This window comes from Sabethes cyaneus, chromosome 1 (genome assembly GCF_943734655.1).
Source record: "Sabethes cyaneus chromosome 1, idSabCyanKW18_F2, whole genome shotgun sequence".
Lineage (NCBI taxonomy): Eukaryota > Metazoa > Arthropoda > Insecta > Diptera > Culicidae > Sabethes > Sabethes cyaneus.
In genome coordinates, this window is record NC_071353.1 from 153,660,905 (window position 1) to 153,674,995 (window position 14,091).

Here is a 14,091-nt window from a genome sequence, read left to right on the forward strand (position 1 = left end):
TCTTCCATGGCGTAACGAACACTGCTTGCCAGAATATGCGGATCGCTGCCAACTACTCGGAATACAAACACTAGAGCGAAGAAGATTCGAAGCACAAGCCTTATTTGTCGGGAAAATATTGTCCGGTAAAATCGATGCCCCGAACATTTTGCAGCAGCTTAACTTATATGCACCAGAAAAATCATTACGACCCAGGAATCTGACGTCCTACGGACAACATGACTCCATCCGCTTTATGTGGGCAAGCTTCAACGCGGTGACGACATTATTTGACTTCCACATAACAGCAACAACGTTTAGACAGCGACCACGTGGATAATCTAATGTATCTATGTGTGGTCTTATGTGGTCCCAAAACTAGTCTATATTCTCCAGAATCTGGTCCAGGTCCAGAATTTGGTCCAAAATTTAAAACCAAATTTGGACCAAAATCTGATGAAAAATGTGGTGCAGAACAAGGTCCTTATCTAAAATCTGATCCAAAATCTGGTCCAGAATCTAAGACTGATCAACAGTCTGGTTCAGGTCCAGATTCAAGTAAAAAATTGGGTCAAAAATCTGGCCCAGAATCTGATCGAGGCCTAGAACTTACTCCAAATATGTTCCATTTGGACCATTTTGGACCAAAATATAGAACAAAATTTGACAAAAAAAACTAAACCTGATCCAAAATATGCTCGCAAATCTGATTCAAAATGCGGTTTAAAATATAAACAAAAATATAGCCCAAAATCTCCCGGAAAAAATAACCATAACACGAAGATAAAAAATATGGTAACAGTAGGATACAAAATACAGTAAAAACAATAACATTTATCGTTCGAAAAGAAGCAAACTATCAAACTTATTGTTGTCCACCATAACTTTCATGGTTTTCAGAGATTCTACCATAAAATTGACGGGTTGTTAAGATTTTAACAATAACAAAATCTAGTTTTTCGCGAACAAAAATTTTCATTTGCAGTAAAAGTTATCGTTCTTTTATGGTAATTTTTTCAGGTGTAAATATAAAATATAATTGAAAAAGGAAGTAAATTTATGATGAAATATAGCCAATTCTATAGCATAAAATAAGAAACAAAAATATGAATAAAATTTGATTTCGAGGCACTTTTACAATAAATTTACCATAAGTTTCAATGTTCACAATAAAAACTGTTGTAGATGCATTGTTTCTACTACAAAATTTAATGTAAATTTTTTTTCGGGTTGGCTTAAAATTTGATAAACCAAAATACCAAAAGGACCGAAATATGGTCCTAAGTATGGTCTAAAAATAGTCAAGTATATCCCAGGTCCAAAAATTTGGTTCAATTCATAATCTAATCCAGGTTTAGAATTTAGGCCCGGTCCAGAATCGGATCTAAAATCTGGTTCAGAATTCAAACCGTCATTAGACATTACCCTTCTTTATCGACAGACTGCGCAGCCGGCTGTTAGAGTACAGGAAAATCTCGGGGCCAGTGTAACGATCCTACTGACTCTATCTAGCAAGAACCCGCCTAGCCAAGATTCGAACTTACGACGACTGGCTTGTTAGACCAGCATCGTACCTCGACGCTAACTGGGCGGAGTTCAATCAAAAATATAGTCCAGATTTTTGGTCGAGATCAAAGACCCTTGTCCAAAATCCGATCGAAAATGTGGCCCAAAATCTGGTCTAGAATCTGATCCAAAATTTGTTCCAAGGTCAAAATCATAGCCCAAAACATGGCCCAAAATATGATCCAAAATCTGTTCCAAGATGCAACATATGGGCCAAAATGTGGTCTAAAATCTGATGAAAATGTGGTCCTAAATCTGGTCCAGAATCTAGTACAAGTTTATTTTCACACACTTAAAAAACTCGGACAAATTTGCCGAGATTTGGACAGTATCGAGCGTTCGGTGAAAATTTCGGTAGTGCATATCGACGTTTACGGATCTTTACTAACGTTTGGTATCATAAAAAAATACCGAACGCTCGACTCGGCTTTTTTTAAGTGTGCAAATCTGAAACAAAATCGGAGAAAAAATGTGGTCTAGAATCTAGTGCAGGTCTAGACTCTGGTCTAAAATTTTATCTAAAGTTTGATCAAAAATGGGGCCCATTGATATCAAATAAAACCAAAATCTGATAAAAAAGTGGTCGAAAATGTTACCCAAAATCATTCCTGTCTATTAGTGCATATGTCAGCAGTTTACGATGGTTACTTCTGCTAGCAAGTTATAGATTTGAAAATTGATTACTTCATAGAATAGATTACTCCCTGTTTGGATGGCCTTTCCCAGAAGCAAAATGCCATCAGGTTATTCTTGGCGGTGTGAACCGGTCGTCCCCAGCTTCCTCCCATATGTGCTGCGTCGGCAGTGATAGTTACGAGCACCCAATCAGTACTACTAAGTAGTAGCGAAGTCTTCCATCAGCCTATGTCGTATGTTCTGCTATTCAAAGTTAATTTATAGTCGAATTCCACTTAAATTTTTAATTTTGCTATGATGACGGAATGTCTGACGAACGTGAATAATGCTACAATCAGGACTACAGATATCTGCTGGTATCGCTAAGCTTGGTTCTGTGTTTATCAAAGTGCACCTAAAGTAGCAAGACCGACGCAGCCAGCTGATCTTATAGACCAACGGAAATCCCAATGAAGATCTGATAGTTAGTTTATGTGTTTAAAGTGAAGGCATTTTGGGTATATTGTTCTCCAAGCTGTACATATGACGCACCGTGGGATAAAACCCAAATCTAGGTGGACAAAAGTAATTACGCTGAAACCGTTAGTCCTAGGTATATAGTATCTTCTGAGTAAATTTGTTATTTTAACTTTCGCATTTTTTGGTCGCCGAAAATATAATAGAAATTCTTGTTGAAACCGGGCTACTACTGACACGTGGTCTTCAAATATTGGTACTTTTGTACTTGATTGGTTGTTAAAAATTGTTACAAAATGCGAATTACACTTTAAGTGCCTTGAAACAGTGGACCCATCGGTCGTCAAGGCACGAAATTTGGATGCATGGCTCCACTGTAGCTGATTCTCTGATATTACCGTTTGGGATGATGCCTGAAGAAGCACAGGAAGCAATTACCAAGATATATAGGCAAGTTAGAGAAAGACATACGCGAAAGTTTTCGAGAGAGAAAACAACTATTGATTTAATTAGTATGATGGTACAGTACTCAGATTTGTTATTATCAAACATTAGAGGTATTCCGGTTTGCAAGAAACTTGAATCGCCCTGAGAAGTTATATTATTATTAATTGTACTTGATTAAGCCTTTTCTAAGCCATTCTATTAACGTGAAAATTGTAATTTTGGTAAGTAAAACGGTAATTTTTACTTCAATGTTCAATACGGTCTAGCAAAAGAAGGCCGACCTGGACCGATATAATCTCTATTAATTTTGGAGGCCAATATATTACTAAGCATCTATACAACATTTAATTTGCTACTTTGGAGTCGTTTTTATGTTATTGACATTTGAAAAAAGCATATTTTTTACAAAAAATGCCTGTAGCTTCGGAACCGAAGGAGATAGTAACTTGATTCTTTCAAACAAAATGTGCGTTTTCCATGCATGTGAAAGTGTTCAGAAGGCATGATTTGTGAGAAATAAACACGAAAGAAGATATAAAGAAAAAACGATTCTTTTAGGTCCACCCCGATGAAATAACTTTAAAAAGCTCTAGCTCATCAACCATAAGAGATAGAACTTTAATTTCTTCAGCAAAGTTACTCAAAATTTAATGTTCTCTAACTTTGCTGATCATTTAATTCAGCTAACTTAAGCCATAAAAAAGTTTATGTTTTGGGTTTCATCCCACGGTGCGACGTGAAGAATTACCCTTGAAGCACGATGTGCAACTGTTGTTCGAGGTTGACCCCGAAACGGGAAATATTCAAAATGCTAATCAATGGCAATATGTGATGCAATGGGGCCAATCGGAAAATTCGTGATGTATTTAAAAATGCACCGTCATTCATTTCTGCAGAAAGTTGAGTTAAGAAATGGGTTTCACCTGAGTGGAACAATTGTCTTTGCCTGGTGTGCAAAAAAAAACTGATTGTCTCCATCGCTGAGTCAAACACCAAGTGGACGTTTAACCCGCTCCTCAATTCGGAGGCCGTTGGGAGGGAGAGGTTAGTGCAGTCGTTTGTGAAGGTCATGAACGAATTTCAAGCGACTTTGCCTACCATCCGACAAGATCTTCAGATCCAGTCACTCGTTTATCGACGTCTGTCGATAAAGAAGGGTCAAGTTCTCCCTCAACTCCCATTCAGGACTAAAATGTTAACAAATGGTGAATAACTAAATTTTGGAAAACTTTTTTTTTCTAAAACTTGGAAGAAGCCAAATCTGTGATCTTACAGATAAGTAATTTAAGCTACTTGATTTTAGGTATTTAGGAATTCATTTTTGGTAAAAAATAAAGAAAGCAATTTTGGATAGCAGCCAGTGCAACGATTAATTACTTTCTTTGAATGTGAAAGTATCAAGAATAAATTCAACTTTGCGATTTCTCATTTGCTTTCTGATTAAATTTTGCAAAATCAAGCCCCAGCGTACTGAGCTTGATTGTAGATTGTAGCAATACAGTATGAACTAGTCTAATGCCCATTCAGCTTCGGACTCGCCGCTCCGCTCCTCCGAAGCCGGAATTTGGTAATAACAACGGTTGCTATTGCTATTGCACACCGAACGTGAAAACAAACAGAATTTTTATAATCCACCCATCTGTAAGCGCCATTAGGTCAGGACGGAGCAGATGTTTAATCTGATTGGCAATCAAGCGTGGCCGTTAACATTATAAACAGAGAAATCGAGTGTCCGGCAGACAGACACACTTACGCTAATATAGACCACACTGTGTTGTGTACCGCTCGGATGGACACGGTCGGACGAGCCGGCCGGCCGGTCGGCCGTTGATGGCCATTTAGCTGGGCTATGATCGTGCGAGATGTGGAATCGTTTAGATTGTAATCAAATGATGCTCAACAAACGATCCGTTTGCTTGATACTCGTCTTGCATGCATTCAATTTATCTACAGTGACGTCTTTTCCATTTAAGATTTCTACTTATTTTTTTCTCTTTCTCTTTCTCTTTCTCTCCCCTGGCAGGCCCTGGGCAATCTGTACTTCGCCATTCGCACCATCGACCATTTGCAAATGTGGAACTTTCTCACGCATGAATGGGAGACGGTCGAGGACAAAAACATTCACACCGGCAACATCGAACCGATTGCAACCAAAGAAAAGGCCAAGTTTCCCCAGCAATTCTTCCCGGAGGTTAGTCGCCCCCCGAAAATGGAGTTCGCTGTTTTTAATCAACCACACTATAATTCCACATTCGCTCTTTGTTTGTTTGTTTCAGTGCAAATGGTCCCGCAAGGGCTTCCTGCGGACTCGCTGGTGCGTCAACGGGACCGTGTTCGATCTGGTCAACATCCATCTGTTTCACGACGCTTCCAACCTGGCTGCCTGCGAGGAGTACCCGTCGGTGTACTGCAAAAGCCGGCGGCGGGCGCTGGTGCACACGCTGGAAAGGTAAGCGCCACCCGCCGTACCCGCCATCATGTCCTTGGCCTTTGTCATTGTCTATTATTGTTTTTCTTTTCTTCTTCCCGCAGATTTCACAAGGATAAGGTTAACCGAGCCGTGCCATATTTTGTCTTCGGTGACTTCAACTTTCGCTGTGACACGGAAGGCGTTGTCAAGGTTTGTTTGATTGAAGCTTCTTTTTATGAGTTCAGTTCTTTTTTTTTGTTGCTCAGTCGGTTTGTTGTGACTGGTATGACGCAAATGATAGGTTAATAAAGGGATACAAAAGCGAACTTTGCTAGACGGTTGTTAATTAGCGCTAATTACGATTCTAATTGAGCTGTATGTTAGGTTATTGACGTTGAACAGTGGCGCGTTTTTGCACAAAGTTTTTCATGATAAAAGTTTGAGTGTGAAAATAATACTTTTAGGTTTTTTAGTACAGATTTAACTTTCGATTTTCTTTCAAACCAGAAACTGACTGAGGATCTCACGATGCACCGAATTCCACACGCAAAAATGGACAACACCAAGGTTCAGTACCGTGACTCCGACGGTGCCAACGTACTTACGGTGGGCAAGAAAGAATTCTTCCACACTGACCAAAGCACATTCAAGGAAAATTGGGTAAGACCTGTTTACTATATTTTTACGTATCTCCCCTCGACGATTGTTTGGAGTTAACTTTATGGCAGTACTGCACCGTTTTGAAGCAGCTTTTAGTAGCAGGTTAACCTGCAATTTAGTATTTTAATTAGTTAAAGACTATAAAAAAAATTTACGATGACTTGCAGTTGATAGTTTCGTCTCAGGGTCCTCATGCTACTGAGGGTTGGTTTTGCGTGGGACAACACAGTCGGAAAGATGTCCCAATTTCCTCCACCGATTGCACCATGCGCTCCCAAATACCGCACAAGTGCGGAACAACTAAGGGAGTGAAATTTCGCTTTACCCTTAGACTTGTAAGCGTTTGCGTTTATTCCTATTTGACTTGGATTGTGAATTTGCACGGAGCGTTACCATGATCCTTTATGCACACTCTTTAAAGTTTGAAGTTTGTTTCGGATTGACGGTTGAACAATGGCTAAAAACTGCTCTTTCTCCTTGTTTCTTACTTTGCCGACTTGTCGCTCAGGATTCTGACCAGAATCTAACCAGCATCTGAACCAAACCCTGACCAGAATCTAGACCAGGATTTGGACCAAAATATGGACCAGAATCAGACCAAAATCTGAACGGGAATCTGGAATAGAATCTGAACAAAATCTGGACCTGAATTTGACCAGAATCTGGAGCAGAATTTGGACCAGAAACTGACCGGAATATGACCCGTATCAGGAACATAGTCCGACTGGAGTCTGACCAGAATCAATCCAAGTTCAATCTGGATTCAATCTAACTACATTCGAGGTTTAGTTTAGGTTCAATTCAGGTTGGACTCGGTTTTAATCCGGGTTCAATCCAAATTCAATTCGGGTTTAATCTACGTTCCACCCGGGTTCAATCCAAGTTCAATTCGGGCTCAACTCGGATTTGGAACAGTCCGAGTCTAACCCAGACTTCATTCCAGATTCCAATTAACTCCGAATCTGACCCAAATCGAACTTAAATCGGTCCTAAATTTGACAGAAACCGGCACCGGTTTTTCAGCAGCTCCAATAGCTTCAGTCGCAACCCAAATCGATCTCAAAACCGATTCAAAATCTGTCCGCACCGGTTTTAAAGTCCGAACAAACTCGATTTCCAGTCCGACTTAGATCGGTTCCAAATCCGACTGGAATCATCACTGACTTTAAAGTCGGATTGAAATCCTATCAAAAATCGATCCCAAATCAACACTAAATCCAACTCGAACCGGTTCCAAATGCGACTCAAATTAGTCCGACCGAAATCGGCCGTAAATCCGGTCCAAATCCAACTCAAAACTAACTCAGATTGTCCCGAAAATTCGACTGAAATCGCTGCAAAATTTAAAGTCGAGTTAAAGTCCAGCTTAAATCGGTTCCGAATCTGACTTAAAAATCGGCTCCAAATTCAATTCAAATCGACCCGAACTGAAGTCACCATCACCAAATTGGTGTTGGATTAAAGTCCGAACAAAATTGGCTGAGGCTACAATCGCGATAGGCTTTAAAGTCGGATTAAATGTCGACTGAAATCGGTTTCAAATCCGACCAATATTACCCCCGGTCGGTACTCGACGCCCAAATTGGCCCGGCATGCTTCGGAAACAATATTAGCGAGTATGTCGGAGAAATTCTGTAACGTTAATATTTTCCATTATTGGGAGTTTCTTCGACTGTGGTAGTAACAGGTTGGAGGATTCTGACTGTTCAGTCTTTAAATGCAGTGGACGGTTTGTTTTATTTTACGCCAACGTTTCGATCTTTGGCTTAGATCTTCTACAGGGCTTAACCTTTAAGTTTTTAAGGATTTTTTCGGCACCATGTATTGAGTTAAAAGCCGACTTTGTCATGCATTCAGCTGGTATCTCCCAAGCAAACGAAACCCTGTAGAAAACTCTTTCTAACGAAATTGAGCGTGAGTTTGTGGCCAAGATTAATGCCTGTAACTAATATCTCTCAAAAGATACAATAGCTCGAACCTGTATAACTACTTATGCATATAATCTGATATTTGATTCACACTGCATAAAACCATCTTTTCGACAATGATCAATATAAAACCATTTTATTTATCAATGGTCATATCAAACAGTTTCATTCGTCTATGGTCTCACCGATCCATATCTTTTCATTTAACTATGGTCGTACCGAACCATATGCTCCATCAACAATGATCGTACCAAACCATTAAATTCATCTATGGTCGTATCGAACCATATGTTTAATCAAAAATGATAGTACCAAATCATATAAGCCTTTATAAGGCAGTGGCAGCTACTATATTGCCACCAACGCAAAATATTGTTTTTGCTTCTCTAACAATATCGTTTTAGCATATTATGTACTCAACAGCTTCTGATAACCTTTGGCAACTTTCTCAACGTTTTTAACGAGTCACTTTTATGAAAACAAATCTTGATTTGTGACTGTCAACAGTAAATTTGGCTTCAATTTGTAGAAAAACCAATAAACTGGATTTTTTTTGGAAAAACTTAGCACGAATATTCGAAAACATGTTTTTTGGGCTTAACGAGCAGCGGCAAGCATATGGCCACCAACGTTTTGCGCTAGAAGGGCAGTGGCAACTATATTGCCACTAATTTTTGGCACTGAACGGACAGTGGCAACTATATTGCCACCAATCTTTTCAAGTTTTTCGGCTATTTTTTCAACAAAAAGTATATTAATGAATTGATGAAATTTGTGGTAATTCTACTCGTAGTTTCCACGGCCTTATAGAAGGTTAATTCATCTATGGTCGTACCGAACCAAATGTTTAATAAAAAAAATAATGGTACCAAATCATTTAATTCATCTATGGTCGTACCGAACCATATACGACGGATTTCACGCCAACTCGTCTATGGAGTTGGCAGCACCCTCTCCGAATTCAATGATACTTTGTGTGTGTAGAGAGTTCATGTAAATAAGCAACTTTGCATACAGTATCCCCCCGCTAATCCGACACCCAATAATCCGACGACTCAATAGTCCGGATCTCGCTAATCCGGAAAATTCCGAATTAAAACGTATTGTACTTGACTTCTTTCAATCGAACACTACCTTCGTTTGGCGTCTCCGTTAAAGTCAGAATGGCACTCTTTCTAACTAAATGGAAATGGCACATGGTGCTGCTTCTAACTACGTTCACTTTTGCCATGGCTATAATATTTTCATTGCTACTCTCAATAGACTGATGTGCTTGCGCTTATTTCGACACTAACTAAGAATTTCAAAGTATTTTGTTGACGAAATTGAGCATTACCGAGTATAAAACATAGTTATTGCGTACTTTCGACAGATATTTTCAAAAATTTCCGGAGTTGTTTACGTATGGATGTAAACAAATCCACATTTCAAACTCACACTGACGTCAATTTGACTGTCGGATTATCGAGTCAAAATTCGCTAATCCGGCTATAAATTTGTCGGATTAGCGGGGCGGTACTGTACTTACTTTTTCCAAAATTGGTCTAGACTAACATTGGGAAAGGGCTTAATTTTTTTTGACTTTTTGTTAAAAAATGTGACTCGAAAACTATAGCAAAAAATGATCTTTGCGTAACTTTAAGAAAATATTCGGAAATTTCATAAAAAAACACTGCAAAAATAATAATTTCTAGTCTAAAAAGAAAAGCATTTCAACAATTAAAAATCGATTTTCCAGAAAACGCCATCTCAGAAATTGATGAAAATGTTTTTGAAGATAGACGGTGTTGACGCGTTTGGCAACATATAGAGGTGGGTTGGAGCGCGGTACCTCCTAACCGCTTACCGGCTTGCTGCCGACTGAATGTGTCTATCTACTAACACGGTTTCTTCAGCAACGTTATAGAAAACATGAAGGCAAACAACTTTGCTAAAGAAATGACATTTCTATCTCTATCGAGTGCAGAGTTATAGACCATGTGTCTATCTACTAACACGGGGGGCGCAAAAAATGAGACCCTTATAGTTCAGTGCACTGGTTAGCTGTTCCAGGGATGGCTATAATTGGGGACAGCGCTGTCATGTGGACCGAGGTGGGTAAAGAAAAAGCATTGAAGGAAGGGTACACAAATTACACACAAGCACGCATAAAATTCAATAAGCATATCGCTCACTCAATAGCGACTATAGCCAAAATAAATGCAGTGCGGGTTATACAACAAACACCCGGGTGATATCACAATAGATCTAACCATACTGGTCGCAGTGATGAGTCCATACAGGAAAAAAAATCTACTAACACAAAAGAATGCACATGTATCGAACCTATAGCGAATGCGAAACACATAAAACGTATGCTTGCCGTACTCTCATTTGGGTGGTAAGGTCACCCTCTCAGAGCTCGTGCCAACCTGTTGTCGAGTTGGCGTGAAATCTGTCATACTTCTTCAACAATGATCGTACCAAACCGTTAAATTCCTCTATGGTCGTACTGAATCATATATTTATTTAGCAATGATCGTACCAAACCATTTAATTCATCTATTGTCGTAACGAACCGTATAGTTCAACAATGATTGTACCGAATCATTTATATCTTCTATGGTCGTACCGAACCATATACTTCATTCAACAATGATCGTACCGAATTATTTAATTCATATATGGTCATACCGTACCATGTGTGTCATCAAAAATGATGGCACCAGGTCATTTAATCCATCTATGGTTTTACCGAACCACTTGAAAATCATGGGCCCTATTCTCACAGTCACCTCACCTCACCTTACTTCTCTCACGCGCCCTATTCTCACAGTCACCTCACCTCACCTAACGGCTCCCCGTTTGATTTGTACAGTCACCCAGGTGAGCGGGGTCACCTAGGTGACTGTGAGAACCGCAAATTGTCACCTCAGCTGAAAAATTCAGGTGTGTAAAGATTTGAAAATCTAAACAGCAGAATTGTGTCATAAACTTACAAAATTTGAAAAAATAGAAATGATTTTCGCACAGTAACAATGCGAGGTCACTCCTTAATGAAGGTTAATTCAAATTGAAATTAAATAAAAGAAAAGCAAAAGAAAACTTTTCCCAAATTAAATTCTGCTATTTTTATTTATTTCCGACCGATACGTATTTCGCCTACGACTCGCAAGCTTACGACTCTAAGTTCGAAAACAGACACTGTACAAATCAAACGGGGAGCCGTTAGGTGAGGTGAGGTGACTGTGAGAATAGGACGCGTGAGAGAAGTAAGGTGAGGTGAAGTGACTATGAGAATAGGGCCCCATAATATTAGGAAATTAACGGTTTGCAGGGTTCCCTTTTCACTTACCAACAATTTCGTTGAAATAGAAATAAAGTTACTTTATATCGAGGTATTACTGTACTTCATCAACTATGATCGTACCAAACCATTTAACTGGCCTATGGTCGTACCGAACCATATACACTGGAGTCACCTTTTATGCGGTTTGTTTTTTTACGCGTCTATTTTTATGCTAATTTCGAAATTTACGTAGTTTTTTACGCGAATTTCAGAATTTACGCGGAACGTATCCTTCCCGAAAAAAGCGACTTGAGTGTATTTCATTCAGCAATGATCGTATCGAATCATTTGATTCATGTATGGTCGTTCCGAACCATATGTTTCAAGAATAATGATCGTAATCCAAAACATTCAATAAAATGGGTGTCCAAGACATTTATCTTATACTAATTTTATCCCAGTACTGTTAACGCTCCAACTAACAAAATACAGAAATAGATAAAACTGTGTTCATATATGCTCGTTTTATCGAAGATGTGTTTCAATACATAACGTAACTTCATGGCGCCAAACTGGAGTATGATAAAATAAAAGAAAAATACTGTGTCACTAAAAATTTTAAAATCTCATAATGTCAAAAAGGGATTGATTGAATTACACTCTAAATTTTTCTCTGGTGCTGAACAGCGGCGAAGCGTTCATACCGTTCATCGCAATGGCAGCACAATGTATCGCTGCGCTGATGCTGGAATAAGCGATATTCTGTACCAAGAGCCTTCAACCCCCACACCGGCCTGTCTTTTAACTCCTGCCATCAGATTTGGAACAGCCACATCGTCCTTACTTTACGTTTTTTAGGTCTTTTGGTTCCGTTTGATGTTGGATTATTGGCATTTCTCGATTGGTTGGAAGTCTGGTTCTTATTGTTAGGCACCACTTGCATGTGTTGTACCACGCCACCCAGATAGCACCAACTCGTATATCAATGTACGAAAACTATCGTAAATATCTCCTAACAAACTCGAAATCGTAACTAAAGCTGGATAAAGTGGGATCAAGTTGATTTTTTGTCGTATATAATGATAATGACTGACATACATACGATTTTCAGCACAAAATCGTAGAGTAGTACGGAGCGACTCGCGCTTAATCGGATATTATCGTATATAAATACTTATATAGTCGTAACGCTCAAAATTATTCGTAATCACGTATATCGCCTTCAAAATAGTACGGATATGCCAATTTTGCGCATGAAATAAGATTTATTTAGCATGTATACCTGTACGTAATACTGATTTTTAACTTTTTTATACCTATGAAAATGCTAGCTGGGCATGGCTTTTGTTCCGCATAAAGAGGATAACACTTCCGGTCAAAACAGCACGGAATAATTGTGTTGCTTCAGGAAAGCCAACCGACGCTCATTCACGTAAATGTGCTGGCTGAAGTACCTATTGCAATGTAATTGTTGCTTTTTAAGGCACTGGTACAAAAAGCCGTTAAACTACATATTTCTGAGCGAATTTCGACCGGTTCGTATGCTCGACAATGTCTGTCACCTTTTCGACTGCCATTCGTCATTCAACTGTAGGCAATCGAATTTCGTCAACGTCACACAGTCATAAAAGTTTCTTGGTTTTTAAATTACTATTTTGTAATACTGAAAATTGCATCAGGGGGTAAGCCAAAAAATAATCGATTTAACTTTTTTATTTAAAGCCAACAATAAACAATGCCTGAGACAAAGTTGTACAAAATGTTATTTAAAGAGTTTTTGTCGAAGGAAGAAAACTTCTATCTCTTAAGGGAAAGAAGTTATAGTGCTGCAAACTAATGTATCCCCTTAATACCAGTTCTTCAAAATTTTCTTCGGTTATTTTCATTCCTACGCAGTAAACCACAAAGTTTAACATACTGTGAAAACACATCTTTTTGCTAAAGGAAGTGTAGTTGCTTCTTTTTGTGGTTCCGAGCTGACGCAATTTTTGTCTAATTTTTAAACAAATTTTAAAAGGCTTTATTTTAAAAGGGCGCAGGTTTGCGCAGCCAATCTCCGCTACTTCACGGTCTGCAATGTAGTCTGTTTCATTTCATACATATGTCACTGTGGATCACGGTGGAACATTTGAGAAAACTGTGATTGAAATTCACATTGAAGATGGTACGACTCGTAGGGCAAGCCTAAGAGCAACTTTGACTTCAAATAATTTCATTCGTCTATGTTCTTACCGCTCCATATCTTTTCATTTAACTATGGTCATACCGAACCATATACTTAATTATACAATGATCGTACCAAACCATTTAATTCATCTATGGTCGTATCGAACCATATACTTCATTCAATTTGGTTTTTAATGGTTTTTAGCGTAATAATTTTTTTTTATTCTTCCAGCTGCGCCAATTCGATCGCGAGCTGGATTCGCTGCGCAGCATACTGTTCGAATATCCAATCACATTCCCGCCCTCCTACCCGTACGAGGAGGACCCGCAGCAACCGGGCAGCTACATGTCCACCCGCTGTCCGGCCTGGTGCGACCGGATACTGATCAGCCCCGCCGCTCGGCGGCTTATCGACGAAGAGCGGGAAAACGGCAAGGCCGCGAGTGGGATCGTACCGAAGGGGACCTACGGTATCATCGGCGAATCGGTCTGCATGGGTGATCATAAGGTTGGTTCATAACCTAAAAGACTGAAGAGATTTCATGGAAAATGTTTCACTAATTTGTGTTTTGTTT

General features: G+C 39.2%; 1 protein-coding gene across 1 annotated transcript in view; it reads left to right on the top strand.

Moving 5' to 3' along the window:
- The window catches only part of LOC128746081 (uncharacterized), a 59,502-nt gene that overhangs the window by 43,656 nt on the left and 1,755 nt on the right, over positions 1-14,091 (top strand). Inside the window, exons 3-7 of the mRNA XM_053843133.1 lie at positions 5,108-5,275; positions 5,361-5,533; positions 5,617-5,704; positions 6,002-6,154; positions 13,749-14,024. Of these exons, the coding sequence (XP_053699108.1) occupies positions 5,108-5,275; positions 5,361-5,533; positions 5,617-5,704; positions 6,002-6,154; positions 13,749-14,024 (858 nt within the window). The remainder of the gene's footprint in view (positions 1-5,107; positions 5,276-5,360; positions 5,534-5,616; positions 5,705-6,001; positions 6,155-13,748; positions 14,025-14,091) is intronic.